Consider the following 26906-nt stretch of genomic DNA (forward strand, 5'->3'; position numbering starts at 1 on the left):
CTCTCTCTACCTGCCTATCTCTCTCAAATAAGTTAAAAAATTGGGGGAAGAGCCTTTAAATGGAAACTAAATGAAGACTTCTGGAAAAATCTATGAACCTTCTATGCCTATGACGTAGAAGTAAGATACTTTGTCATGGTTTTTAATGCCTGTGTTATGTTGTAGTATGATGTCATGAGATGCTTCCACCTTAAAAATTAGGAACTCATATTTCTATATGTTTATAGATGTGCAATGTTTAAATATATTTCTGAAAAGTCTAAAGTAGACTTAAAGCTAGTATAGGAACTAGTATTTAAGGCAAAATCAATGATGCCTTTTACTTCTCTATATTTTTTAATGTTTATAATGATTGTTTTACCATTCACTTATATAGAAATATAGAAAAGCTAAAAGAAATTATGAATAATAGCAATAAAATCTTCAGTAGTTTCTGGTCCCTGAACTGCCACTTAAGACCACATTTAAGGCTCCAGTGACTGACTTTCACATCATGGCTAGCTCAAGGGGAAGGAAGCCTCAGACAGCAGTTATACTTCAAGTCCCTGCCTTAGGACTATGCATGGTTTTGCAAGTGCAGTCACAGGCCCCATCCTGAACCTCTGAGACTCTCCCACAAGCTCCACATTAGCCTGACACTAGGCAGGAAGAGAAAGAAACTGCCAATTACACAGAAATAATAATGCCTTAATAATAATAATAATAATAATAATGTCTAAAATGATGTCTTGGGAATCTCCCCTCATCCTCCCTCCTTCTGCTGTGGATCTCAAAGTTTGCTCGCTGGCTCCTGGGGCACTCCAGAGTTCATCTGCCCCAGGAGTCCTCCTTCCTGGCTCAGGACCAATTATGCCAAGATTGAGTTGATCTTAAGTGGGAATTCCCAGGAGGCTTGTTTTCAGTGCTCTAGAAAGCAGGGGAAGGTTTCATTAAGAACATCTAGTTTAGGAGACATAAAGGGAAGAGAAAGGAAGGGGGGAGGGTACTTAATAGGTTGATATTGTATATATGTTGAGTACAATGATTGTGATGGGGAGATAATATGATGGAGAATGGAATTTCAAAGGAGAAAGTGTGTGTGGGGGGGAATTAACATGGGATATTTTTTTATAATCATGGAAAATGCTAATAAAAAATTTTTTTAAAGTTAAAAAAAAAACATCTAGTTATAGCAGCTAGTACACCAGCAGCTAAGCAGAAAAAAACGAAGTGACAGTGTCTCTCAGAAGCACATGAAGAAACTTTCTCTGAACTCTATCCCAAGTGTATACTACCAAGGTAGCACATACCCAAGGTACCTTCCCTTCACTGCTGTTATCATGCTGGTATTTTCAATATATGTTACATCACCATCACCATAAACTCATCTTTCCATCCATGTTGTCTTCATCACCTCCATTCACCATGATCCCCAAACTGTCAGCCATTCCCTCTTGTGTTATCACCCTCCATGTTTCCAGCCCATCCATCATCTCAGTACCATTATCATCACCATCATCATCAGTGTTATCATCAAAAATATAATCATGCAGGTTCACCTTTCCATCTCTGCCATGGCCAGCACTCTAATGTCTATCTGTAGCTCATGAAGAGATAATAATATACTGAATACTCACAGGAAAAGCTTCATTTTGGATAAACAGATAAGAAAACTATTTTTAAATAGGTATTGTGTAATTCCAAAGCTGCAAGAAGACAAAACACACTATAATAATAAGAGTAACAGACTGAGGTAAGAAGAATGATCTAGACAATAACATAAAATCTGACAATGGGAAATTGACCTATTGCAAAATTGAAATATTCTCCAGGATAAAGACAAGAGAAAGAATATAATGATAATAACAGGGTGGACAGTGATTTGTATAAATCTATCTCTCTAGTATTAAAAAGTCCTAAAGAAGGACTGAGGAGTTCAATGGTTAAAGATGCTAATCTGCAAAATTCCCTAGTACCCCTGTAAAACCAGACACACAAAGTGGTACATGTGTCTGGAGTTCATTTCTGGTAGCAAGAGGCCCTGTGCTCATATCCATATTTTCTCTCTCTCTATGTCTTACCTTCCCTCCCTCCTTCCCTTTCTGTCTCCCTCTCCCTCACTCTTCTTCCACCCCTCCCCTTTCTCTTTCCTTGCAAATCAATAAAAATATTTTTAATTTACTAATTTATTTCAGAGAGTGAGAGAAAGTGTGTGTGTGTGTGTGAGAGAGAGAGAGAGAGAGATTGAGAATTGGGTGCACCAGGGCCTCTAGCCACTGAAAATAAATGCCAGATATATGTGCCACCTTGTGCACTTGAATTTATGTGGGTACTGGGGAACTGAACTCAGGTCTTTAGGTTTTGCAGGTGAGTGCCTTAACTGCTAACACATCTCTTAAGCCCCATAAAAATATTTTTAGACATGTAAAAAAGACAAAGTAAAGGAATCTGAGGCAATACACAAAGGTGTGCCATAGGAAAAGTGTGATATAGGAAACCTGAATCTCAGAAGAAATATGCCGATGATCAGAATGACACCTACATCTCACAGAAGATGGAAGAGAGCTCCACTTGCATATAGTCATCTGATAATCTGTCCTCCACACTACAGCTAGAATGATAAATTCAAATTACAAAGCTTACAATATCACTCCCAAGTTTAAAGATTTCAACTTTCCAGAGTATTTAGGGTAAAATGGAAAATTCCAGCATGACCTTCAAAGCCCAAATAAGGCTCCACCTCCCAAAGTCTCCCAACATTTCTGAATTGCAAACTAACATTTCAAAACACATGAGCCTATTGGGGGCATTTTACATTCAAACACCACATTCTGCCCTGGTCTCATAGACTTATGGCCACCTCGTGATCCAAAATTCATTCAGTTCAACCTCTAGTCTCCAAAATCAGTACCAGTCCTAACACTACTCTAAAGTCCAGTCTTATCTGAGACTCTGCAGAGTCTCTCAACTGTGAGCTCTGTAAAATCAAAACACAAGTCACACACTTCCAACATGGAATAGCACAAAGTCAACATCCCATTCAAAATGGAAGAATGAGCACAGCAAGCAAAGACTGAGCTAACGTGACATGAAAAACAAGCACCACACACGGTGTGTTTATAAACATATATAGTTAAAATGACCAATTAAAGATGGGCATGGTGGTGGGCTGGAGAGAGGGATTAGCGGTTAAGTGCTTGCCTGTGAAGCCTAAGGACCCCGGTTCGAGGCTCAGTTCCCCAGGTCCCACGTTGGCCAGATGCACAAGGGGGCGCACGCGTCTGGAGTTCGTTTACAGAGGCTGGAAGCCCTGGCGTGCCCATTCTCTCTCTCTCTCCATCTGTCTTTCTCTCTGTGTCTGTCGCTCTCAAATAAATAAATAAAAATTTTTAAAAAAAATGGGCGTGGTGGACCATGCTTATAATCCCAGTAGTTGTCATGTCCAGGCAGGGACATTGGAACTTCAAGGCCACCCTGAGCTATAACTCAAGGAAAGCCAGAAGCTGGGCCACAGCCAATATGATCATCTCTAAAGAAAGGTCAAGGGCCTATAACAAGTATGGAGGTCCAAGCAGTTATCAAAAATCTCCCAACTAAAAAATGTCCTGGCCCGGATGGATTCACTGGTGAATTTTACCAGACTTTCATGGAAGAACTAACGCCAACGCTTCTTAAACTTTCCCATAAAACAGAAAAAGAAAGAATCCTAGCAAACTCCTATGAAGCCAGCATAACCCTGATGCCAAAACCAGACAAAGATAGAACATAAAAAGACTGAAAGTTGCCGGGCGTGGTGGTGCACACCTTTAATCCCAGCACTTGGGAGGAAGAGGTAAGAGGATTGCCGTGAGTTCGAGGCCACTCTGAAACTACATAGTGAATTCCAGGTCAGCCTGGGCTAGAGTGAGACCCTACCTCAAAAAAAAAAAAGACTGAAAGTCTTATCCATAACAATAAGATAAGAGACACACATAAAAGGGATACAAATTGGAAAGGAAGCGATCAAGTTATCACTATTTGCAGATGACATGATTCTATGCATAAAGGACCCTAGAGACTCTCCCAGTAAACTGTCTGAGCTGATAAATACCTATAGCCATGTAGCAAGATACAAAATAATCAGACAGAAATCTGTAGCCTTCCTATATGCTAACAACAAACACACAGACATGTAGATCAATGGAACAGTATAGAGGATCCAGATGCAAGTCTGAGTAGCTATAGCCACCTGATCTTCGAGAAGAATGCCCATTACTCATTAGAGAAAAGACAGCCTCTTCAGCAAATGGTGTTGGGAAAACTGGATATGTGTCTGTAGAAGGATGAAAAAAAGATCCTTATTGCCAGGTATGGTGGCGCACACCTTTAATCCCAGCATTCGGGAGGCAGAGATAGGAGGATCGCTGAGAGTTTGCGGCCAGCCTGAGACTCCATAGTGAATTCCAGGTCAGCCTGAGCTGGAGTGAGACCCTACCTCAAAAAAAAAAAAAAAAAAAAAGATCCTTATCTCTCTCCATGCACAAGAATTAAGTCTAAATGGATTAAAGACCTTAATATGAGACATGAAACTCTGAAATTGCTAGAGGAAAAAGTAGGGGAAACCCTTCAACATATTGGTCATGGCAAAGACTTTCTGAATATAACCCCAGTTGCTCAGGCAATAAAACCACAGATTAACTGCTGGGACCTCATGAAATTACAAAGCATTCCTATGGCAAAAGACACTTTGCTCAGAGAAGCTTCTTCTTGCAGTGGGCAGCACTTACTGCAGAGATTCATGTAGCTTAAAGACTGTTGAGTGTTCAGTCCTAAGTGGGACATCTACATCATTGCCTCTAAGATTTCAGAAGCATCACAGAAGAAGGGACAGGAAGAACGTAAGAGCAGAGGAAGGGGAGGAGTGCTATGGAAGGCCATGTTCCATGCAGGGCATGGCTGTGACACCCGGAAGCTCAAAGCAGGCGTGATTATATCCACAAGACCTGACAAGATTGTATCCATCCACATTCTGCCATGGATGAGTGAGGGACTCACCGCCCCCACCCTTTCCTGAGGGGCTCTTTTTGTAAAGTTTGCTGATATGAAAGGAGACATTTTCTTCAGTGATGTAGCAGCTTGGAAGTTGTTCACGTTCCTATATGTGATGCCTCACCCTGCTCATGTAAGCAACCCAAATGTAACTCTTGATCCCCAAAAATACAAAAAGAAAAGGAAGCTGGGTGTGGTGGCACACTTGTTTAATCCCAATACTCTGGAGGCAGAGGTAGGAGGATTGCCATGAGTTCAAGGCTACCCTGAGATAACATAGTGAATTCCAGGTAGGCATGGGCTAGAGGGAGACCCTACTTCAAAAAAAGAAAAGAAACAAACAAAGAAAAAAGTTGAAAAACAAAATGTTCAGAAAAAGTAGAGTCTCACCAGGATAGGCAGATAGGGATTAGACAGGATAATGGGGGTGATAAGTATGATCAATATACATTAAATATATTATAAAATAAAATAATAAAACTCATTATTACATATTACTATATGCTCCTTTAAATTTTTAATATTCCAAATTTGTTTTATTTTATTTATTTATTTATTTGCAGAGAGACAGAGGGAGAGAGGAAGGAAAAAGACAGAGAATGGGCATGCCAGGGCCTCTGGCCTCTCTGCACATGAACTCCAGATGCATGCATTCCATCCCCCATCCTTATGCATCTGGTTTACATGGGTACTACAGAATCAAACCTGGATCCTTTGGCTTTGCAGGCAAGTGTCTTAACCATTTAGCCATCTCTCCAGTTCCCAAATTTGATTTATTTAAAAGCAAGAAAACAAGAAAAATCCCAACAAGAAACAAGGTTTACAACATAAGATCCTCTTCCATGAGCACATGTTCACAATCCTGTGCACAAGCAGGCAGGGGCCACACTGCTCACAGGAGCTCCTGCCCTTTCTTGCTTCGTCCTATAGACCCCTCCTCGGGTCAAGTTCTAGTCCCACCTGCTTTGTGACCCACTGCCTGCTGTTCTGTCCCTGATCTTCAATGTCCTCCAGCTGGTCAACTACATGTAACATCCATACATATATACATGTATATACATATACATACATATACATACATACACACATACATACATACATATATATGTGTGTGTGTGTGTGTGTGTGTGTGTGTGTGTGTGTCTATATATACACATATATATATGGACACACACACACACACATATATCTGAGGTAAAACCTACTTCAACAGATCTGGACAATGACCTCCTTTTTAATAAGTTCTACTCAGGAATACCCTCAGCGCTTGGTTCTATCCTAACTCTGCTCAGATTTTGCATATTAAGAGGTAAAACTGCGTAATAGTTCAAGAACAGAGATAAAGGTGGAAGCCCCATTTCTTCTCTTTGCTGCCTCACATGATCGCTCAGACCTAGTTACTGGGACCATACTACTGGTCAGTGGGACCTCCTCACTGCATAAAAGGGCAAGGGGCAAGCTCATAATGGGCACTGAGTCGTGGAATGTTGCAAGTGGTGATTGTGAGGTGGACAGCTCTGCCACAAGCTCAGTCGCTCACTGACTTCTGCTGAAGTAGGAAGTCCGGAGCGTCTTCTGGGAAGATGACTCGAAAGCTTCCTCCGATTCTCCCGTCTGCTCCCGCTGCTCCTCCCGCGTCTCGCCGTCGTGCTGGTCCTCGGCCGCCGCGGCCTCTGGGCTCCATTCCGAGCTGGAACACTCAGGCGTCCACCTCTCAGCGCCTTCTCCAGCCCAGTCCTCCCCCTTCTGCGCCCCGTCGTACTGCTTTCCCTCCTATCGCATCCCCTTCCCTACGGCACAAACAAAGTTTCTTCTTCCCCAAATTTACCTTTCCTTGCACCCTTTATCCTAGGAACTGTGGTCGCGTTGCTCCCCTGCCCAAATGGTCCTCTGCCCTAGTTCCTGCTCCTTGTAATAGTCCCGTGGAATATGAACAGTCCCCTGCTTACCTGCTGTCCAGCCAACGCCACGTACCGCAGGTCAGTGACAACCTCGTCCTGGGCAGTGATTCTGTGGGTTGCGGTGCTCAAGACTGCCCGGCCTGGGACAGGTCCGGGCAGCCTGGCCTGGTCCACAGGGAATGCAGGACCACGGAGCGGGCACGCAGCTGGAGCTCCTCTCAGTGAGGCACAAGACCCCGCTATGTGCCCGAGCCTGGTGCTTACTACTGAGGCTCCCCGTCATCCCGCCTTCATCATCCTTCTCTTAAGATGCCAGGATGCCTCTGATAGACAGCTTCCTTTTCCAGTCCCCTGCTATCCCTTCCTGCCTGCCCAGGAGCCTGCATGAGTTCCCACAGAGGAAACGGACTTCTCCATGGAACCTGGGCTGGGTACACAGAGGGAACTGTGCCCCTGGAGTGAGGAGAAAAGCATGAGGAAATCGAGAGGGTTGGTGTGCCCTGAGTTCAACTGAGGACAGGAAAGGGAGACCCTGGAACTCAGAATGGTCCATCTCCTACTATAGATGGATCTGCATTCGGGATTTGTTTTATTTTAGTCTAGTTTCTTTGATCCCCCCACCCCCAAGGTAGTAATCTGGAGACAGACCATGGACTTCCTGCTCTTGGTAAATACCTCCTTCCAGAAGGGAAGGGGCCTTTCTTGTGTTCTTATCAATGTCTCAAAGGCAGAGCCACTGACAACTGCCTGGTCTCTGGGTGCAGGACTAAGTGAGAAATTGCCATCTGATGGTATAAAACAAACAAGTGATACTGAATGTAAGATTTGCCATAATCAAAATCCCAAAACAAATTTTTGAAACATTAAAAAGTAAAAGTACACAGGGGGTTAGTTGGATATAGGAAGGGAAACAGGAGCAGAAGGGGAATGAGAGGGAAACACAGGTGAATATGCCCAAAATGCATCATATACACTTCTGAAAATGGCATAATGAAACACATTATAATCTATAATTACAAGAAAGAATATGCTAGGAGCTTGTAGTTACAAAAAGTGAAAATAGTACCTACATTTTCAGAACAATAACAAAAAAGCCAGTAAAATTTAGAGACATTCCAAGGGCGAAGAGCATCTAAGGCTCTAAGGTTCTTCCTTACTAGCTATGAGGACTAATTCTCCAAAACACAATCTGCTTCCATAACAACTGTGGAGTGGTCTTGGCACAGGCACAAGTCAGCAATGGCATAGGACAGAGCCTAGAGGGAGACTCTCTCACTTGGTGCATTTATTCAATTGTACCTTAATTCCTAGATGTACAGTAACAGTCTACTGCTTATGCAAATGGTATATTAAATTTTTTGTCTTTAAGATTTTTTAAAAATTAATTAGTTGATTTATTTTATTTGACAGTGAAGTGGGGAGAGAATTGGCGCATCAGGGCCTCCAGCCACTGCAGAAGAACTCCAGACACATACACCCCCCTGTGCACCTGGCTAACATGGGTCCTGGGGAACTGAACCTGTGTCCCTTGGCTTTGCAGGCAAATGCCTTAACTGCTAAGCCATCCTCCTACCCAGGATATTACATTTTTCTACCTGATCTTTGGTTGGTAGATCTCTGCTTCTGGTATTGACTGAGAATTAAACAAAACATTTCTAGAGATATTAAGCATGCAGATACCTGTACAGTGCCGCTTAATACATAGTCTCTGGTGATGGCAGAATGCCATTTCCTTTAATGAATAATAGACTATGAAAGCTCAGTGATGGTCTGGAAGGACTCAGGGAAGTACAAGCCAGATGCAGTCTCATTGGCATGGCCTACGTGGCTGGGATGCTTCTAGAGCCCATGGTAGGGTTCCAGAAACATAAGGTGGGAGTTGGGGCACAGAAGAAGAACTTAAAAGCACTCCAACTCTAGCTAACAGCATGACCTCTTGGCAGTTGAAGGTTATTTTCCACTCAGCAAGGCGATCCAGGTGTCTGAATATCATGTACTTTGCTGCTCAAGGGCAAGTTAAGCACACAGAGACACAGCCGAAAGGTCAAGACATAAAAGGTCAGGACATAGAGCTTTAAAGAGCATGGCTGCTTCACTTAGAAGCACTGAGAAGTCCAAGGACAATCTAGGTACTAGGGGAGGGGATCAGAGAAAGGAGCCATATTTGAATGGGTTGAATTCTAGGTTTATCTTATTACTTTGGGCACTCTAGATTAATTACTAAGGCATTTAATGACTATTTCCTTGTCATAAATCTCATGAGGTTGCTTGGACGAACAACGAGGTCATATCTACAACGCGCCCACTGCGGTGTGGCACACAGTAAGTGCTCCATCAGCATAGAGTACATGGGGATTCTTCCTTGAACAACACAAATTGTGCACAAACCTGGATAAGGTGGACACAAATATGGAAAATCAAACTCAGACAAAAGTGAAACAACATTCAGGATGGCCTGGGCAGACTGTGTCCATTGACAGATTATCTTTTTGTTCTAATTATAAGGAGGGTTGTTGGTGAAAGAAGGCCAAGGGAGTATATAATTAAGTAACTTACAATAATACTACAAAGCAGAAGCTATTTAACTCACTATTTTGGACATTTTCTTTCAGAGTAAAAAAAACTCTGTTTCCTACGGATCCAAAGTACAGATGTGGAAATAGTACATCCTTGACCTCCCACTATGTCTTGTGATGGACGAGCTCACCCCGAATGCCAGGACGTACAGGTGTGGCTGGTCCAGCCACGATCCCCTGCTCAGACACTCTGGGCCCTGCAGATAGAAGACTGCATATGTCTAAGTTGCAAGGGCTCTGCAAGTACTCCATGCTGTTTGTCACTAGGAACCTGGAGACAATGGCATCAGCTGGTTTTGGTGGCCGTATATAAAACTATGCTGCTCAAGCAGTAGATCTGGATGCTGGAGACCCATCCGAAGTAATTAAGCTGAAATTTCATAATTGATTTTTAGAGGCCACAGTCTTGCACAGCCCCAATGTGAGGACCCCCTCCATGCAGGTAAAGAACTTTTCACTTTATGCGGACACAAAAGCTACACTCAATGAGTACTTTTCATCCTCATGGCTCCTCATAACATTAGCTGAAAAATATATCTTTCACATTGACACTTCTAACCCTCCCTGTAAGGGCAGGGAACATTGCTGAGGAGGGTTAGAAAGAATGTAACAGCCCCAGATTGGGAAGTTATACTCTGAGGGATTGACCTTTCCCTACATCCATGAACTTGCTGGTATATTCATGACTCAATGGTAATTACTAATAACTCCTCCGAGGAGAGCCACAGGGGCATAGATATAGGGGAGAGGGAGCCTAGGAGGATAACCCAATGGAAATTGACCAATTGTCAATATGTTTATACATTAAACTTCCCAATAAAGCTTATTTAAAAATAAATCCTTTACATTGATTAGCTTCTGTAGAATTGATGTCACAGTGCTCACTTGTACTCCATTCTCTGTATGACTCCTTCAACACAGTCATTGTTTCATTTTACTAACCACCTGATGTGCTGGATACTGTCCTAGGAGATGAGCTTCCACTACGACCCAAGAGATAATGTTTAGGTTCAGGTCCAGCTATTTGAGAGCCAGGCCTTCCTGCACCCCTAAGGCTTCTTAGTGATTCTGCATCCTCTTCTCCAGGTGAACCCAGAACATCTGGATCATAGATGGAGCCACTTTAGAGCGTGAAATGTTGTCACTGTCTACAAGGCTACAACGTGAAGACGAGGAGAAGAAGATCTCCACAAGCAGCATTCCTGCGGTGGAGCCAGTCTTTGTACTGAAAACCCAACATAAGCCCTATTTAGATTAATAAATGTTTCTTTTGTTTCAAACGAGTAACGAGTCCTAGTCCTTAGATAATAATATACTTGGTTATGATTCTGGAATTGAGCAGTAGTGCAAACCAACAGTGTTTCAGAATGTCCTGCTCCACCCATGAGATGTGGGGTACACAGATGTCCTGCTCCACCCATGAGATGTGGGATACACAGATGTCCTGCTCCACCCATGGGATGTGGGGTACACAGATGTCCTGCTCCACCCATGAGATGTGGGGTACACAGATGTCCTGCTCCACCTATGGGATGTGGGGTACACAGAGAGGTGCATAACCAAGTTGTTATAGCTTGTGCCCCGACACATGGATATTCATATTGGCTCAGTCTCTCCTTTTTCTATAAGTCAAGGTTATCAGTAAATGAACAGAAACCAGCAGTGGTTTGGGTGCAGTTCACCCCATGTTGAAAAAACCTTCAAGTCAATTTGAAATGTGTGGGTCAACTTAGGGTCAAGTCAATACTTAACTTTTCATATGCCAAGTCTCATTTCTCTCATTTCTTCCCACAATTACTCTTTCAACCCCTCATAAAGAAGGAATTCTTGCCACTGCAAGTGAACACCAGACATGCATCACTTTTGCCTCTGGCTTAGATATGTTACATGGGAATTGAACCCTGGTCAGCAGGCTTTGGAACCAAGTTTTTTGTTTTTGTTGTTGTTGTTTTTCAAGAGAGAGAGATAGTGAAAATTGGCATGCCAGGGCCTCAGCTACTGCAATCACACTCCAGACGTGTGTGCCCCTGTGCTCACGTGCCACCTTGCATGCTTGCATCTCTGTGCGTCTGGCTTACGTGGGACCTGGAGAGTTGAACATGAGTCCTTGGGCTTTGCAGGCAAGTGTCTTATTTCCTAAGCCATCTCTCCAGCCCCCAAGTGCCTTTAACTGATGAGAAATCTTCCTAGCCCCTGAGTATAAGATATTTCAACTATAAATTGAGCATTGTAGTGCTTTTAAACTAGAACGTATGCAAAGAGAAAATAATGAAACTAATTGTTAAAATTTGAAAGACATTAATTGATGTAGTTCTTCTTTTGGGTTGGATAAAGAAGTGGTAAATATTATTTATTTCACAGTGAGGAATGGTTAAGCAGAAGAAAACAGTATTTGTATATATTGTTAGGTCAATTTTGTTTTAGGATCCTGATTTTTTTTTCTCAATATCTATTAACATTTTCCATGAGTATTAAAAATATCCCATGGTAATACCCTCCCTCCCCCATTTCCCTTTTGAAATTCTATTCTCCATCATGTCCCTTCCCCATCTCAATCATTCAGGATCCTGATTTTTATTTTATCTATTGTTTTGATAATAAAAGGCATGGTCCCACCAATGTAAAATAACTTGATTAAGGGCAGTGCCAGTAGCTTTTCCCCACATCCTGTCATAGAAGCTCACGCACAGAAAATCAAAGTAAATAGGAATAAGTAATGAAACTGAGCATTATGTGTAAAAGCTCTAGGTGATCTTGTCTTGTGTAAAGTACAAATGCACTACTGTTTCTGCACTGAGATGGAAGAGGCTCACTTCCCTTGTAGTTGTGTGTGAGTGTCTGGAATTATTTTCCCAGTAGCACATATACAATCTTACGTATGCACTCTTCTTTTTTTTTCCCATTTCCTTGTTTTGATTTTGTTTGGCTAAAAGCAGTCCTTTCTGCTGGTATCACCCAGGCTGCCATCATCCAGAGCAGCACTGTGTGAGCATCCCCACCACAGGGGTAGACTCAGTTGCAATATGTCAGATGATATGAAGTATACTAACCAGATATCCACATATTGTCTCTGATTTGGTCAGGAGAGTTAGTGCACATATGTAAATTTGAGGTCCAATGATAACATCTTCTACTTCTGGAAGAGTCTATGGTCATGAGTCTTGAATTGGCAAATGTATCTATTACACTTGAATTCATCATCATGAATATTGTAACTTGAGAAAGCATGGAAGCACATTAGTTGATAATCAGAGACAAGTCTAATTTCATAATGTAATATAAACTATAAAATGGACTCAGTCCCTACTTAAGTTTCCATCACAATGTTGTCAGGTCTGTAGTAACCAGTGTGGGCCCCTGTCTTACCCTTTAAACAGAGAGGCCACATTTCTTCTGCCTTTGCCTCCTCCATACCTCAACTAGAAAAATACCAAACATGTCTCAATATGGTCACAGCTACCCATGGTGAATGCACATAATATTAAGCATATGAAGAAAATATATAAAACAAAACATCACAAAGTGGAAAACAACCCAAGCTGACAAACACCTCCAGGAATCATAAAGTTCTCTCTCTCTCTCTTTTGTTTGGTTTTTTGATGTAAGGTCTCACTCTAGTTCAGGCTGACCTGGAATTCACTCTGTAGTCTCAGGGTGGGCTCAAACTCATGGCAATCATCCTACCTCTGCCTCCTGAGTGCTGGGATTAAAGGCGTGCACCACCATGCCTGGTTCTCTTGCACACTCTTCACTCAAATCTTCCTTGTCTTCTAGTTTTTGAGGGGAATAGTGTGCTATAGAGTGTTTTTCTCAGATATTGAACAATGATATCGAATAGCCAAAATGAATATTAAGGGACTTAAAAGTTCTCATCATAAGGAATTTGGGGTACATACATGTAGGTAATTTAAAGGTACACTTCTGGTTTGGGACAATTCCAAGACTAAAGAAATGATCACCTTGGGTAAATATTAGAATAGATAAAACTTGCGGTGTGTGTGTATGTGTGTGTGTGTGTGTGTTTAGTGTTCTCACTATCACCTTTAGCTATAAACAATTCTGAAAGCTTGAGCAAAAGTTTTTCATCCTCCCCAGGATCCAGATTGACCTTAGTTTCCAATTTATCTTCTGAAATCTCCCATGTTAGCTTCTCAACATTCTCTACAGAGGGGGGTATTTCCTGTGGAGGCAAAGATGATTCAGTGAGATTTTCTGGTCATTTGGGACAAGGAAGGGTCAGACACTTGTGGAAGTGAGCACTCTGAAGGAAGGTAGAAAAGCTCAAGCTTGTCTCTACACATTCCTCTCTCAGGTGTGATGTCCTTAGGGATGAGGGATATCACAGCCACCACTGCTATTGTTGTCTGAGCTCTCCCAGAGGGTGAACGGAGAACTGAGAATGTCACAGATGCAGTATTAACACTTGTGTGTGACATGAATGTTGTTAGTTGAAATTAGTTTACCAAAATTAAATTCATTTTGTGCTAAAAACTCTCCCTATATATTTCATATGAAGTTAAAAATGTCTTTTATATATACCATTGCTATTATAACAATGATGAAAATGTGAAAATAAATTATTTTTTTTTCTGCTTAGAAGAGAATATACAGTTCTCACCTATTTCTAGCTTCCATAAAAAGTGTAGTTTTGGTGGTTGAGGAAATGGCTCACTGAATAAAGTGCTAGCTGCCCAAGCCTCAGTACCAGAGTTTAGTCATTCCTGAACCCATGTAAAAGGCTGGAAGCCAGCTTCCATCATGGATGTCTGCAATCTCAACACACTGACAGCAAGACGAGAGGGGGAGGCAGAAGAATTTCCATGAAGGTTGCAGAAAATACAGAAAAGAAGAATATCCCAATGAGCTCAGCACAGCAGAGCAAGGTCCAGAGAGACACCATGCCTCCAACGAGGTGCAAAGGTGATATAAGACCCAAAAAGTTGTCTTCTGACCTCCGTATCCATGCCATTGCATGGATGCGCTTGCTCCCCACCCTGCCACACACACTTTTACAAATTTTATTTTTATTTTATCAAATTTTAAATTCTAAGAGACTGGAAAGATTGCTTGGTGGTTAAGGCACTTGCCTGTGAAGCCTAAGGACCCAGGTTCAATTCCCTAGTACCCACATAAGCTAGATGCACAAGGTAGCACATGTGTCTGGAGTTATTTTGCAGTGGTTGGAGGCCCTGATGTACCTATTCTCTCCATCTCTTTCATAAATAAATAAAAATAAAATATTTTTTTAAATGTCTAAACTCTAAGCCAGGCGTGTTGGTGCATGCCTTTAATCCCAGCACTTGGGAGGCAGAGGTAGGAGGATCACTATGAGTTCAAGGCCACCCTGAGACTCCATAGTGAATTCCATGTCAGCCTGAGATAAAGTGAGACCCTACCTCAAAAAACCAAAAAAAAAATTTAAACACTAGATTTCCTCACCATATGCACCTCTACTTCCCCTTCCCTGTGGAACCTCCTTTGTAGCATTATTGGTATTTACTGTGGGGTCATGAAGGCCCCCTTCTATGTGGGGTACTGTGCCCCAGGAGTAGAGCTAAAAATAAGAATAGGTTGTAATGTAACCATGATGGGGAGGATTTCAGTGTCCTACTCTCTCCAATGTAGAGCTCATCAGAACAAATAGATCAACCAAGCGACATCAGACTTCACAAGGGATTTGCAAACATTCTGTCCAGCTGCGGGAGACGCTTTTCCTTTCATCACCACTGAGCTTTCTCAAGAACAGACTCAATGTCAGGTCACAAAGCACATCTAACAAACTCAGAAAATTCAATACTGTCTTGTATGCTTTCTGATCACAAAGGAATGAAATTAGAAGCCAAGAGTTTTAAGAGAAACTCTAGGAATTATACAGATCCACGGAGAGTAAACAACATACTTTTTAATAAATAGTGACATCTTAGCAGAACGTGTTGCCACACACCTTTAGTCCCAGCAGACGTAGGTGGATTGACGTGGGCTCCAGGCCAGCCTGAGATTACTTGGTGAATTCCAGGTCAGCCTGGACTACAGCGAGATAATACCTTGAAAACACAAAAACAAAAACAAAGAAGAGAAACCTTGAAAATTCTTGGAATAAAGGAAAATGGAGCAAACCTACCGAAACCTTTGTAAAACAGCAAAAGGAATACTAAGAGGAGCATTTCTTTTCTTCTCTTTTCTTTTTTCCATGCAGGTATGTGTAGAGTGTGTGTATGGTATATATGGGTATGGTGTATGCACAGGTGTGTGCAGCTGCACACTCTGTGTGTGTGTGTCAGATGTTAGAGGAGAACTTATGATTGTTGTATTTCTTCTTGAAATGGGGTCTCTTCTTCAATCTGTATCTGTCGTCTGTCACTGAGTCCCAGCTAGTCTCTGGTCTCCACCCCTACATACACACACAGACACACCCACAAACCCCACCACAAACCAAGTGAGATTCTTTGTGAATGGGCTATTCAGGACACAATTTGAGTAGTCTTCAGCCCAAGAGAGCCTCATACTTAAGCAGCAATTGCTCTTAAACACTGAGCCATCTCCCTATCCCAAGAGGAGAGTTTATAGGAATGAGTGTCTACATCAAATCAGTGAATTTCAAATAAATGACCCAATTATACATCTCAATGACTTAGAAAAACAACAACAAACTAAACTTAAGTATAAATAAAGGCAGACTTGAAAGCCCCTCAGCTGCTGTGGGTTATGGCATTAACCGGACAGGTGGGAAACATCAATCACATTGAGAGATCAGGATGCCTGACTCCTGAGCTTTGTTCACATTGAGAAAACAGGATGCCTAACCTCTGGGCTCTGTTCACAATGAGATATTGGGATACCTGACTCTTGGGCTTTATTCCACTTGTATGACTCTCGAGCTATTTCTGGACACAACCCAGTCTATCCACCTCTAAAATGCTATTTGGGAAAGGATTTTGAGCTCTGATATTCTCTTTCTGTACAGAATCTAGATAGGGCTATGAAAGCAAGTGAAATTTGAGTGTTGGTATTGGCTTCTTTGTTGAACCCACCCATGTACCAAACTGGAGGCCTGAGCTAAAGGAGTTCCCTTTCCTTCCTGAAGTTCTAGTCCCCCACCTCTCCAAGCTCAGGTTTTCTTTTAGATGCACATGTCCTTTCTCTGCATCAAGATTGCACCTCTGCAGAGCCTTCTCCCGAGTAATGGTATCCCTTAGGAGTGGCATGCTCCTGAGGTGCTACTAGGATCTTATTTCACTGAGCCTTCAGGAGTCCTTTGATGCCCATGAGTCTCATCAACACCCCAGTCAACACCATCGAGGGAGCTCTGAGATTTATCAGCTTCGGGAGAGTAGCTGAAGCAGGGCTCTCTTACTGCCCTTTCTGTGGACACTGGATCTGTCTAAGGCAGTTGCAGGACAACGGTATGAAGGAGGGTTTATGCTTGACATAGGAACATGATAGGAAGATAAGGAAGGAGCTTGAAGGACCAGCCTGGGTGTCTGAGAATTCTACTCCCACCAGTTCCCTGTCAACCAGAGCTGTGACACTTCGATGGATGATGCTGGAGCAGCAGCATCCAGTGAAGAAAGGTCTTTGGAGTAAGGCAGAACTGGACCATGTCTTATAATAGGTGCACAATATCAGGTAAATTTCTCTTCATCACCATTCACTTTATTTTATAGAAACATACACTTTTAAAACAGCATGGGTGTGGCGATGCATGCCTCTAATCCCAGCAGTTGGGAGGCAGAGGCAGGAGGATCGTCATGAGTTAAAGGCCACTCTGAGACAACTTAGAGAATTCCAGGTCAGCCTGGGCTAGAGTGAGACCATACCTCCAAAAAGCATGGGAATAAAATGATATAGTATTAATAACTATTGTTGTTTGAACACTATCCTTCAGGCACAATATTAAACCACTTTACATATGATAGTTCAATTAATCATTACCAATACCTTTTGAGAAAGAGAAGAAGCTCATTGGAGGAAAATAAGGATTCTCAATGTGTCCTCACTCTGATTTCTCTGATTTCCTAACTAACTTTGTTCAGATCACTTAGGAAATAGCAAGGAGAGAATTATACTTTTGGTAGGAAGTGATAATCTGAGTGAAATCCTCAAAGAAGAAGAACTTGAAGTAGTTTTGACAAAAAAAGTGATGAAGAACCCATTGGACTTGGTGTCCATCTTTGAAAACAATTCACTCTTGAGCCTTTAACATAAATGCATAGTCATTGATCTAATATTTGTTAGCCCCCTGTCTATTCTCTGTGATAAGAATTAGAAATAAAACAGTCAGAAATGCTAGGTTTTCCTTCTTGAAGAAATTTGACAGACCATTGTGTGTATCAGCATGGCTATGGTTAGTAATACATGTACCTTCAAGGTGTGACCAGCAGCCAAATGTAGGTCAGGTATGGTGAGAATGACTGAGGACTTCCATGATTAGAGTTTTACCAAGGGGAGAAAACAGGAAAGTGCATTTCAACAAGATTGGTAACTTAATGATGTGGTAATAGTAACAACTGATATTTATTGCTTTTGTATTGTGTACATCTGAAAACTCACTAACTATTCCTAAAACCTTCAGAATATGTGTTACTCCCCTAGTTTTACAGATGATGGAATGGAGGTTGATGACTTTCTCAACCCTAATTTTCTTTGCTCTCAGAGTCTCTACTGTATTCTTCATACACACTGCCTCATGGACCACAGCTTTGGAAAGTACTCAGATTTTGAAGAATACTGAATGAGTAGGTTTGTGTTTTCCTTGCACATGTATGTGTTTGTGCACAAGTGTGTGGAGGACAGAGGTTAATGTTGGGTGTCTTCCTCAGTTGCTCTTCACTTTATTTGTGGAGGCAGGGTTTCTTTTTCTTTCCTTTTAGAGGCAAGGGGGAGTTTTAAGGTAGTGTCTCGCTCTAGACCAGGCAGACCTGGAATTCACTATGTATTCACAGCAATCCTCCTACCTCTGTCTCCTGCATGCTGGGATTAAAGGCATGAGCCACCATGCCCATCTTAGGGAGTGTTTCTTGCTTGATCTCAGAAAACTCATTGATTCAGCTAGTCAATCTAGCCTGCTTGCTTCAGGGATCCTCTGTGACCACCTCCCACACACCACGATTACTGGAGGAGACCATGCACAGCTGGAATTTACTGGAGAGTCAAACTCTAGTCCTCTACTTTCATGGCAAGCACTTTATCCATTGAGCCATCTTTCCAGGACCAAATGGATGTGTCTTAAGCTGCACTCAGAAAATATTTCCTGTAAAGAGCCAGATAATAAACCTCTTAGGCTTTTTCAGGGCACATATAATCTCCATAATAACTTTTCAACCTCTGGAATGACAAAAATACCCACAGATATAAATGAATGCTGTTTGAGTCATATTAAAATGTATAAAACAGTCTTAGCTACAAGCTATATGAAAAAGTGAGTTTTTACTGTAAGTACAGGAAAACAAAGATATAATTCCAGATTACATTCCAAAAACCATTTAGTACCTAGCTCAGAGATGGAGAGTTCCCTAAGGACCTTCACTTAGAGGCATGGAATAGTCAGTTCTGCTCTCTGGGTGGTTGAAGATTCCAAGGAAGAGGACCTTGTTCTCGCTTGCCAAGAATGTCCTGGGAACAGAATTCACAGAAGGTCCCTGACCCCACTCTGTCTGCTCAGTGGAGAGTGCCCCTGTGATTTAAATGTACTTGCTACTTGGCAACTTCTAAAATGGGCCACCTTTCCTTACACTGGTTCTTAGAACATTCTCTCTCTGGGGGCTAAAATAGAGACCACAGACAGGAAAGCACAGAAAAGATGTTAGGCAGGCTGGGGCATGGCTCTTCCTTTGCCCTCCACCTGCCTCTTTTCTCAGACAGTGCTGAAGTGGAATCTGCTGAGGAGCAAGAGCATAACCCTTCCTGGGTAGCGAGCATAGCCTTAAAGGAACTCTGTCACTGCAAAAATAAGACAGCAGAAACTTTAAACTACTTGTTTAAGCTTCAAGCTGCAGTTGACAAAGTTTGTACTCAACTTTCTTTTCAGCTTCCCTGGTTCCTTGGTTACCATGTTACTTTGTGTTGACTCTTCCATAAGGTTGAGGACATACTGGAAAGTCACCCCACAAATTATAGAAATCTATGAACATTTTGTGGTATGGGCATTGAACTTGTGGCCTTGTACATTCCTGATGAGAAACATCCTCAGAAGAGTCTCAGAATCCCTGTTTTAGAGCCTCTGCATAGTTATGTTAAAATGATTTTTAGTTGGACATGATAATTTCACGTCCAAAGCTGTGGAAGTACTCATGAATGAGGTGGCCTTATTGTTTCTGTATGAACACCTGAGAATGGACTACTTACTAGGGTACCTGCTTCCAAACATTAACATATTTCTTCACTGGGTGACATAAATCACTGGTATATGTTAGTATTTTTGTAAATTGAGCTAAAACTTCCTCCCCTATCATTTCCAGTTTCTCTCTCCAGAAGCACTCATGCTTTTACTTTTCTTGCACAATAACCTTTGGAGTTCCTGATGAGTTCTGTAGACTTCCTCATAAAATTCTCAGCTAAACGTTTTCAGTGTTTTTTTTACTCTTCTTACATAATGTTTTGCACAGGTCCTTTATTGATAAACCTCTGCTGTGTAGATAGACAAGTTCTAGTTTGTCGTTTTCCCCCTTAAATTACAGGTCCATGAATTGACAAGTGTTCTGAATAACCACTGGACACTTTAACGATAAATCTGTTTCCTCAGTTTTAAGATGCATGCAGATGTAGTTTTTTGGCATTGTAGGGTGACTATAACAAATATGTATGTAAGTTGTGAGGCCCAGCTTGTGTTTGAAAATCTGTCAAGAGCCATAGAAATCCAAGAGAAAGCCCCAAGGAGAATCAGCATGATGGCTATCTCCACAGGAGGCCAAAGTCAGCACCAAGGATAGCTCCACCATCAGTAACACTGCTAACTTCTGGGCAGACTCAGCTCCTACATCCCAATGTTTACAAATACATACTATATGTCAGGCGTTCTTCTATAATCTGGTCAATCAAGAACAGTTTCTGAGCCGGTCGTGGTGGCACACGCCTTTAATTCCAGCATTTGGGAGGCAGAGGTAGGTGGATTGCCTTGAGTTCGAGGCCACCCTGAGATTACATAGTGAATTCCAGGTCATCCTGGGCTACAGTGAGACCTTACCTCGAAAAACAAAACAAAACAACAACAACAAAAGAACAGTTTCTGAATTTTTGCAAGGCAAGATAAATTTAAATTTTAAAAATACGAAGAAAAGTAAAACAGGAGATGGGGCTAGGGGAGCCATTTTAAACAGGATAGTCAAAAAAGACTCAAACAGCCCAGCATTATGGCCCATGCCTTTAATCCCAGACTCAGGAGGCAGATGTAGGAGGACTGCTGTTAGTTCGAGGCCAGCTTGAGGCTACACAGTGAATTCCAAATCAGCCTGGACTAGAGAGAAACCCTATGTCAAAACAAACAGACCTAAATATTCCCTGATAAGATGACATGTGAGCAAATACTTGAAAAACTATGAAGGTATAAAACAAGAAAATTTGGAGAAAGAATCTTTAGTTGTGGGAACAGACATTTCAGAGTCCTGAAGTAGCAGTATGCTTTGAATGATGAATAGCCAAAAGATGTATGACTGAAGCACATGGTGTAGGAAGTGAGAGGTAGGAGGTTAAACACCAGGAAGTTATAAGGGCCCTTGGAGCTCTCAGGGTACTTTGGGTTTACTCTGAATGGTACAAGAAGTCACCAGAGTAGCAATGGTTGTTGCTTTGTACTTTTAAAAGATATTTTATTTTTTTATTTGAGAGAGAGAAAGAGGTAGAGAGAGGGAGAGAGGAGGAGGAGGAGGAGAGAAATGGGTATGCCAGGGCATCCAGCCAAAACAAACTCCAGACACATGTGTCATCTTGTGCATCTGGCTTATGTGGGTCATAGGGAATTGAATGTGGGTCCTTTGGCTTTGCAGGCAAGTGCCTTCACTGCTAAGCCATCTCTTCAGCCCAGTTGTTGCTTTGTTTTAAGATAATATCTCACCCTGTATCCCAGGCTGGCACTGAACTCATGGATCTTCTTATTTCAGTCTCCTGAATGCTTGGATTACAAGTGCCTGACTCCACCACACTCAGCTTCACTGGACAGTTTGGAAAAGAGGATTCACATGATCTAGTCTACTTTTTATTTACTTATTTTTATTTTAGAGTGAGTGAGAGCAAGAGAGATAGAGAGAAAGAAAAAAAGAATTGGCACACCAGGGACTCAGCCCCTACAATCGAATTCCAGATGCTTGTGCCACCTAGTGGGCATGTGAAATCTTTCAGTTACCTCATCTTTGTGCATTTGACTAATGTGGGATCTGGAGAGAGACTGAACATGGGTCCTTGGGCTTCATAGGCAAGCACCTTAACCACTAAGCCATCTCTCCGGCCCTAGCCTATTTTTTAACATAGTCATTCTATCATCTGCACTGAGGAAAAACTATGGAGAAAGAGAGTGGAAAACTTGGGACTATTTGGGGGTATTGCAATATTACTAGCAAGAGAAGATAATAATTTAGATTAATAATAATGAATTATAAATAATTATTAGTAATGGTGGAGATAGTGAGAACTGATCTTTTCTTCTACATATCTTTGAAAGACAATCTAAATGCTTTGTGATGTTATATACAGACAGTGAGAAAGAGAAAACTTCAGCATATGTTGAGCTTTTTAAAATTTATTTTAGGCACCAATGGATAAAGACTGCAAGAAGAGTAGGTTAAAAGAGAAACCCTGGTAGTTTAACTTTAGAAAATGTTGAATATAAACTGGGCATGGTGGCACATGCTTTTAATCCCAGCACTTGGGAGGCAAAAGTGGGAGGATCACCATTAATTCGAGGCTACAAAGTGAATTCCAGGTCAGCCTGTGCTTGACCAAAATCCTACCTTGAAAAAAAAACCCAGAAAATATTAAGTATAAGTTTCCCATTACATATTCCAATGGAGGTAGATATCAAGTAGCCGATTGGATAGATGAATTCAAAGAGAATGCATGGAACTATATTCAAGTTGAGCAATTATGGCTAGCATCTAAAGCCAAAGATATACTCACAACTGAGCGGGAATTCAAATGCAGATCCTGCTAAGTCATACTATTGTGTACTACCTCAAATACAAACATTATCATCACTTTATTCTCCCATCTGAGCTAGAATTCTACCCATGGCTTTATGAGATTCATTTTAATCTAAATTAATGTATATTGGCTTCTCAGTTTAACATCTGAGATATTGAAATTCTGTTCCAAGGTTTGGAGGTTTTCTATGAATAAAAACATTTTCATTTCCAATGAAAATTTTAATACTGTAAAATGTGTAATTTCTGCCCTATATAATTGTTAATGCACAAATCAAGTTTTCACATACTTTCACCTTAATTGGCTTATGTTGCATTGTCACCCTGATAAACTCTTCATGTGTTTTGACCATGTGAGAGACAAATTTTAGCTTCATGTAACAGTAAGAACATAGAACTTCTGTGAGTCCTGACCCATCATTTGTTGATCATCTACTATGGATGTCTGATTTTTATGAAAAGAGAAATAGTGAGGCTGCCCTCAGTAGACTAGGTGATAATGAAATCACGTTCATTGAAATATTTTATACAGTGGCATTTAATACATGGTCATTTTCTTCTCTTAAAGATCTGGAAAAGGTGGCATACTCAGGTGATTTCATTCTGCAACCGTCATATTACAACCAGCAAAGGATAATGATAAAGGATTAATCAGAAATGAGCTCTGTTATCTAAACTGCTGACCTTGAATTGAGGATTGAGTCCAGATCAAAGTGAAGCTCTGTCTCTACCACCCCCCACCCAGCTCTCTCTTGTGAGCAAACCTGTGGAGGATTATTTGTCTTCTGGCTTTTAAGAAAAGCTTTTCAGACACAAAGGCAGTTCATTTTCAAATGAATGTCTTTCATCTTTTTAAGAAATGCTAGGGGCTCCGAACTTTTCTCTGGGTTGCTAATTTTGAGTCCCAATAACCATCTTGATATGTCCATTTGTTCTGTACAGGTATAACAACTGCAGCCAGAGGCTAAGGTTCAAGAGAACCAACATGCTTTGGTGAATTTCCCCTTTGTCTTGAAATGTAGGGCAAGAGCATGTGAGTTTTCAAAAATATAGCTGTCAGAGAGGAAGGAGGAAAAGGAAATAAACTGGGATGCTCATTTTTTTAATTTGTTTATTTGTCAGGTCATTTGCAGTACCATCTAGTCTTGGTATTTGAAATAACAACTTTAGGAAAAATCAAAGTCTAGACTGTTTTAGCTTACTAGAAAACATTTGTATTTTCCTAGTGTCCTGACTTTGATTGGTTTATGCTGTATGTGTTGTGTGTGTACACATGTGCACAAGGCTGTGTGCATATGTTCCTTAAAACAAGACTGCAATTCTATCACATGAACTTTGGAATTTGATCAGGGGTAATTAATTAGACAAGTCAAAAATATTTATTAGGGGCTGGAGAGATGGCCTAGCGGTTAAGTGCTTGCCTATGAAGCCTAAGGACCCCAGTTCGAGGCTCCGTTCCCCAGGTCCCACGTTAGCCAGATGCACAAGGGGGCGCACGCGTCTGGAGTTCGTTTGCAGAGGCTGGAAGCCCTGGCGCACCCATTCTCTCTCTCCCTCTATCTGTCTTTCTCTCTGTGTCTGTCACTCTCAAATAAATAAATTAACTAATTAAAAAAATATATTTATTAGTTATGCTGGGCATGGTGGTGCATGCCTTTAATCCCAGCACTCGGGAGGCAGAGTTAGGAGGATTGCCATGAGTTCCAGGCCACCCTGAAACTACTTAGTGAATTCCAGGTCATCCTGGGTTAGAGTGAGACCCTACCTCGAAAAACCAAAAAAAAAAAAAAATTTTTTAGATGGCCTAATAATTCCCTAAAACTATATGAGACCCTTTTGAATCAATTATTCTCTGGGTGTGGAGGCAGATTTTTTGACTTCAGCTCTTGTCTCTGTGGATCTCATACTGCATTCTAACATTGACAATGCCAACCAGTCAGAAATATGTCCTCTTGTCTTCTCAGAAGGAAGGCCATGCACAGTCGAGGTTGGAGAAATCACAGGTCCATAACTGAGTTTATCCTATTGGGCTTCTCCAGGAATTCCAGGATCAACTGGATCCTTTTCTTCTTCTTTCTCATCCTCTACTTGCTTACAGTTGTGGGCAACGGGCTCATTGTTGCCCTGATCAGAGTAGATGCACGTCTCCACACACCCATGTACTTCTTCCTCACTATCCTCTCCCTGCTGGATCTCAGTTGTGCCACCACAACAGTGCCCCAGATGCTGGCTCATTTACTAAGCAAGAATAAGACCATCTCTTATGTTGGGTGTGTCGTCCAGATGTACATTTTTCTAACACTAGGCATCACTGAGACATGGATTTTTGCAGTTATGGTCTATGACAGATATGTTGCCATAGGCTATCTGCTCCACTATGGGGTCCAGATGAGCCAAGCCCTGTGTATAATCCTGGTAGTCAGCTCTGCTCTTTGTGGTCTCATCTGTGCCCTTGTCTACAGTCTCTGCTCGATGACTCTGCCCTACTCTGGTCCAAATGAGATCAACTACTTCTTTTGTGAAATTCCTGCTGTTTTGAAGTTGGCCTGTGCAGATATATCCCTCAATGACCAAGTGGACTTCATCTTGGGTTTCATCTTGCTTTTAATCCCATTGTCCCTCATCTTGACATCATATGTTCATATCTTCATGGTTAGTCTAAGGATTCGTTCCACCCAAGGGCAGATGAAGACCTTCTCCACCTGTGCCTCACACATCACTGTGGTCACCATGTTCTGTATTCTGGTCATGTACATGAGGCCTGGCTCTGATGCCTCCCCAGTGGATGACAAGAACTTGACCTTGTTCTTATAATGTCATCTCTGCCTTTCTTTTTGGGGGGGGCGGAGGGGGCTCAAGGTAGGGTTTCACTGTAGCCCAGGCTGACCTGGAATTCACTATGTAGTCTCAGGGTGGCCTTGAACTCACAATGATCCTCCTACCTCTACCTCCCAAGTGCTGGGATTAAAGGTGTGTGTCACCATGCCCAGTTTCATCTCTGCCTTTTTTAACCCCATTATTTATAGCCTTCAGAACAAAGATATGACGAGGGCATTCCGCAAGTTAATTGTAATGGGTGAGGACACTCAGTAGGCCACGTACCTTGACTGTCTGAAGTGTTTCTGGTCTCTTGTAACACTTCACTGAAGTTCTTGGAGTGAATAAAGTGGGCTTCCTAGGATAAGCAAGATAGCTAGGAGGAAAAAAGTCTCTCACACTAATTTGCTAATGGAAGCATTCAGAAAGGACTCAGAGAATTGTGTTCAAGGCTTAACTACATCATTGACCTTCTGTGGCTTTGGAAAAGTCACTGTGGCCTGAAAAAGTCAGTGTCTCTAAATTTAATTTCCAAATGATGCACCTCATTTCATGACATTTGGTATGGCTAAATAATAATAGCTAGCATGTCTATTTAACAGTCACTGTCAAAGTGCCTTTTATGTCCTTTTCTATTTCTTTTCTGTTTGTTGTTGTTGTTGTTGTTTGGTGACAATGTTTTTCCCTTCCTTCTCTTTTCTCTTTCCTTCTTCCTTCCATCCTTTTTTCTCTCTCTCTCTCTCTCTCTCTCTTTCTTCTTTCTTGCCTCACTATGTTGCCCAGGCTGGTCTTGTATTCATGTGCTTAAGCAATCCTCCTGCCTCATCCTACTGGGTGGTTAGCAATGAAAATGCATACCATGCTGCCCAGCTGATGTGTCCTTGTCACTTTAATTCATATAAAAACTCTAGAGGCACCTCTCTAATTGGACTGCAGTCTTGCTCCACAGGAGGAAATACATACCTGAAACTGAAAACCTATGACAGGGGAAGTCATGAGCTAGGGGTATAATGTCTGCTCATGTCTGGCTAAATGTACATACTATGCTCACCAAACTGCCTAATAAGCCCTTCTCTTAATGTTCATACCCATACATTAATGCTACTATCACTTTTGATTAGAGAAGCTTCTCTTTTCAGATTGTAGTGACCTTGGGATGACTCAGAAGGTACCATAGTGCTGAGATGAAGTGACACAAGAGTGCTCAACACTGAAATATCTCTATCACACTTTCCTAGGCTCAGAGTCCATTGCGGAAGAGGTAGCAGAAAGAATGTAAGAGCCAAAGGAAGGGTGGGACTGTTTACAATGCACTTTTCCAGCTACAAAATTACCTGGATATCCATGACCTTGCAATGCCTGACACTACCTACACAGGACCATCATAATAGGAGGAAAATATGATGACATCAAAATAAAGAGAGACTGATTGAGAGGGGGAGGGGATATGATGGAGAGTGGAGTTGCAAAGGCAA

General features: G+C 41.7%; 1 protein-coding gene across 1 annotated transcript; it reads left to right on the forward strand.

The window, feature by feature from the left end:
• Positions 1-24588: 24588 nt before the first annotated feature.
• LOC123460944 (olfactory receptor 2A1/2A42-like) lies at positions 24589-25707 on the forward strand. Its single transcript, XM_045151303.1, has 2 exons — positions 24589-25424; positions 25602-25707. Exons 1-2 carry the CDS (start codon positions 24589-24591, stop codon positions 25705-25707), a joined length of 942 nt encoding a protein of 313 aa, XP_045007238.1.
• Positions 25708-26906: the final 1199 nt, after the last annotated feature.

The sequence above is a fragment of the Jaculus jaculus genome, chromosome 5, assembly GCF_020740685.1.
Source record: "Jaculus jaculus isolate mJacJac1 chromosome 5, mJacJac1.mat.Y.cur, whole genome shotgun sequence".
Taxonomy (NCBI): Eukaryota; Metazoa; Chordata; class Mammalia; order Rodentia; family Dipodidae; genus Jaculus; species Jaculus jaculus.

Coding starts and splice junctions, on each gene's coding strand:
- LOC123460944 (XM_045151303.1), top strand. CDS start 24,589: ATGCACAGTCGAGGTTGGAGAAATCACAGGTCCATAACTGAGTTTATC. Junction 25,425..25,601: donor AAGAACTTGACCTTGTTCTT/ATAATGTCATCT, acceptor TGTCACCATGCC/CAGTTTCATCTCTGCCTTTT.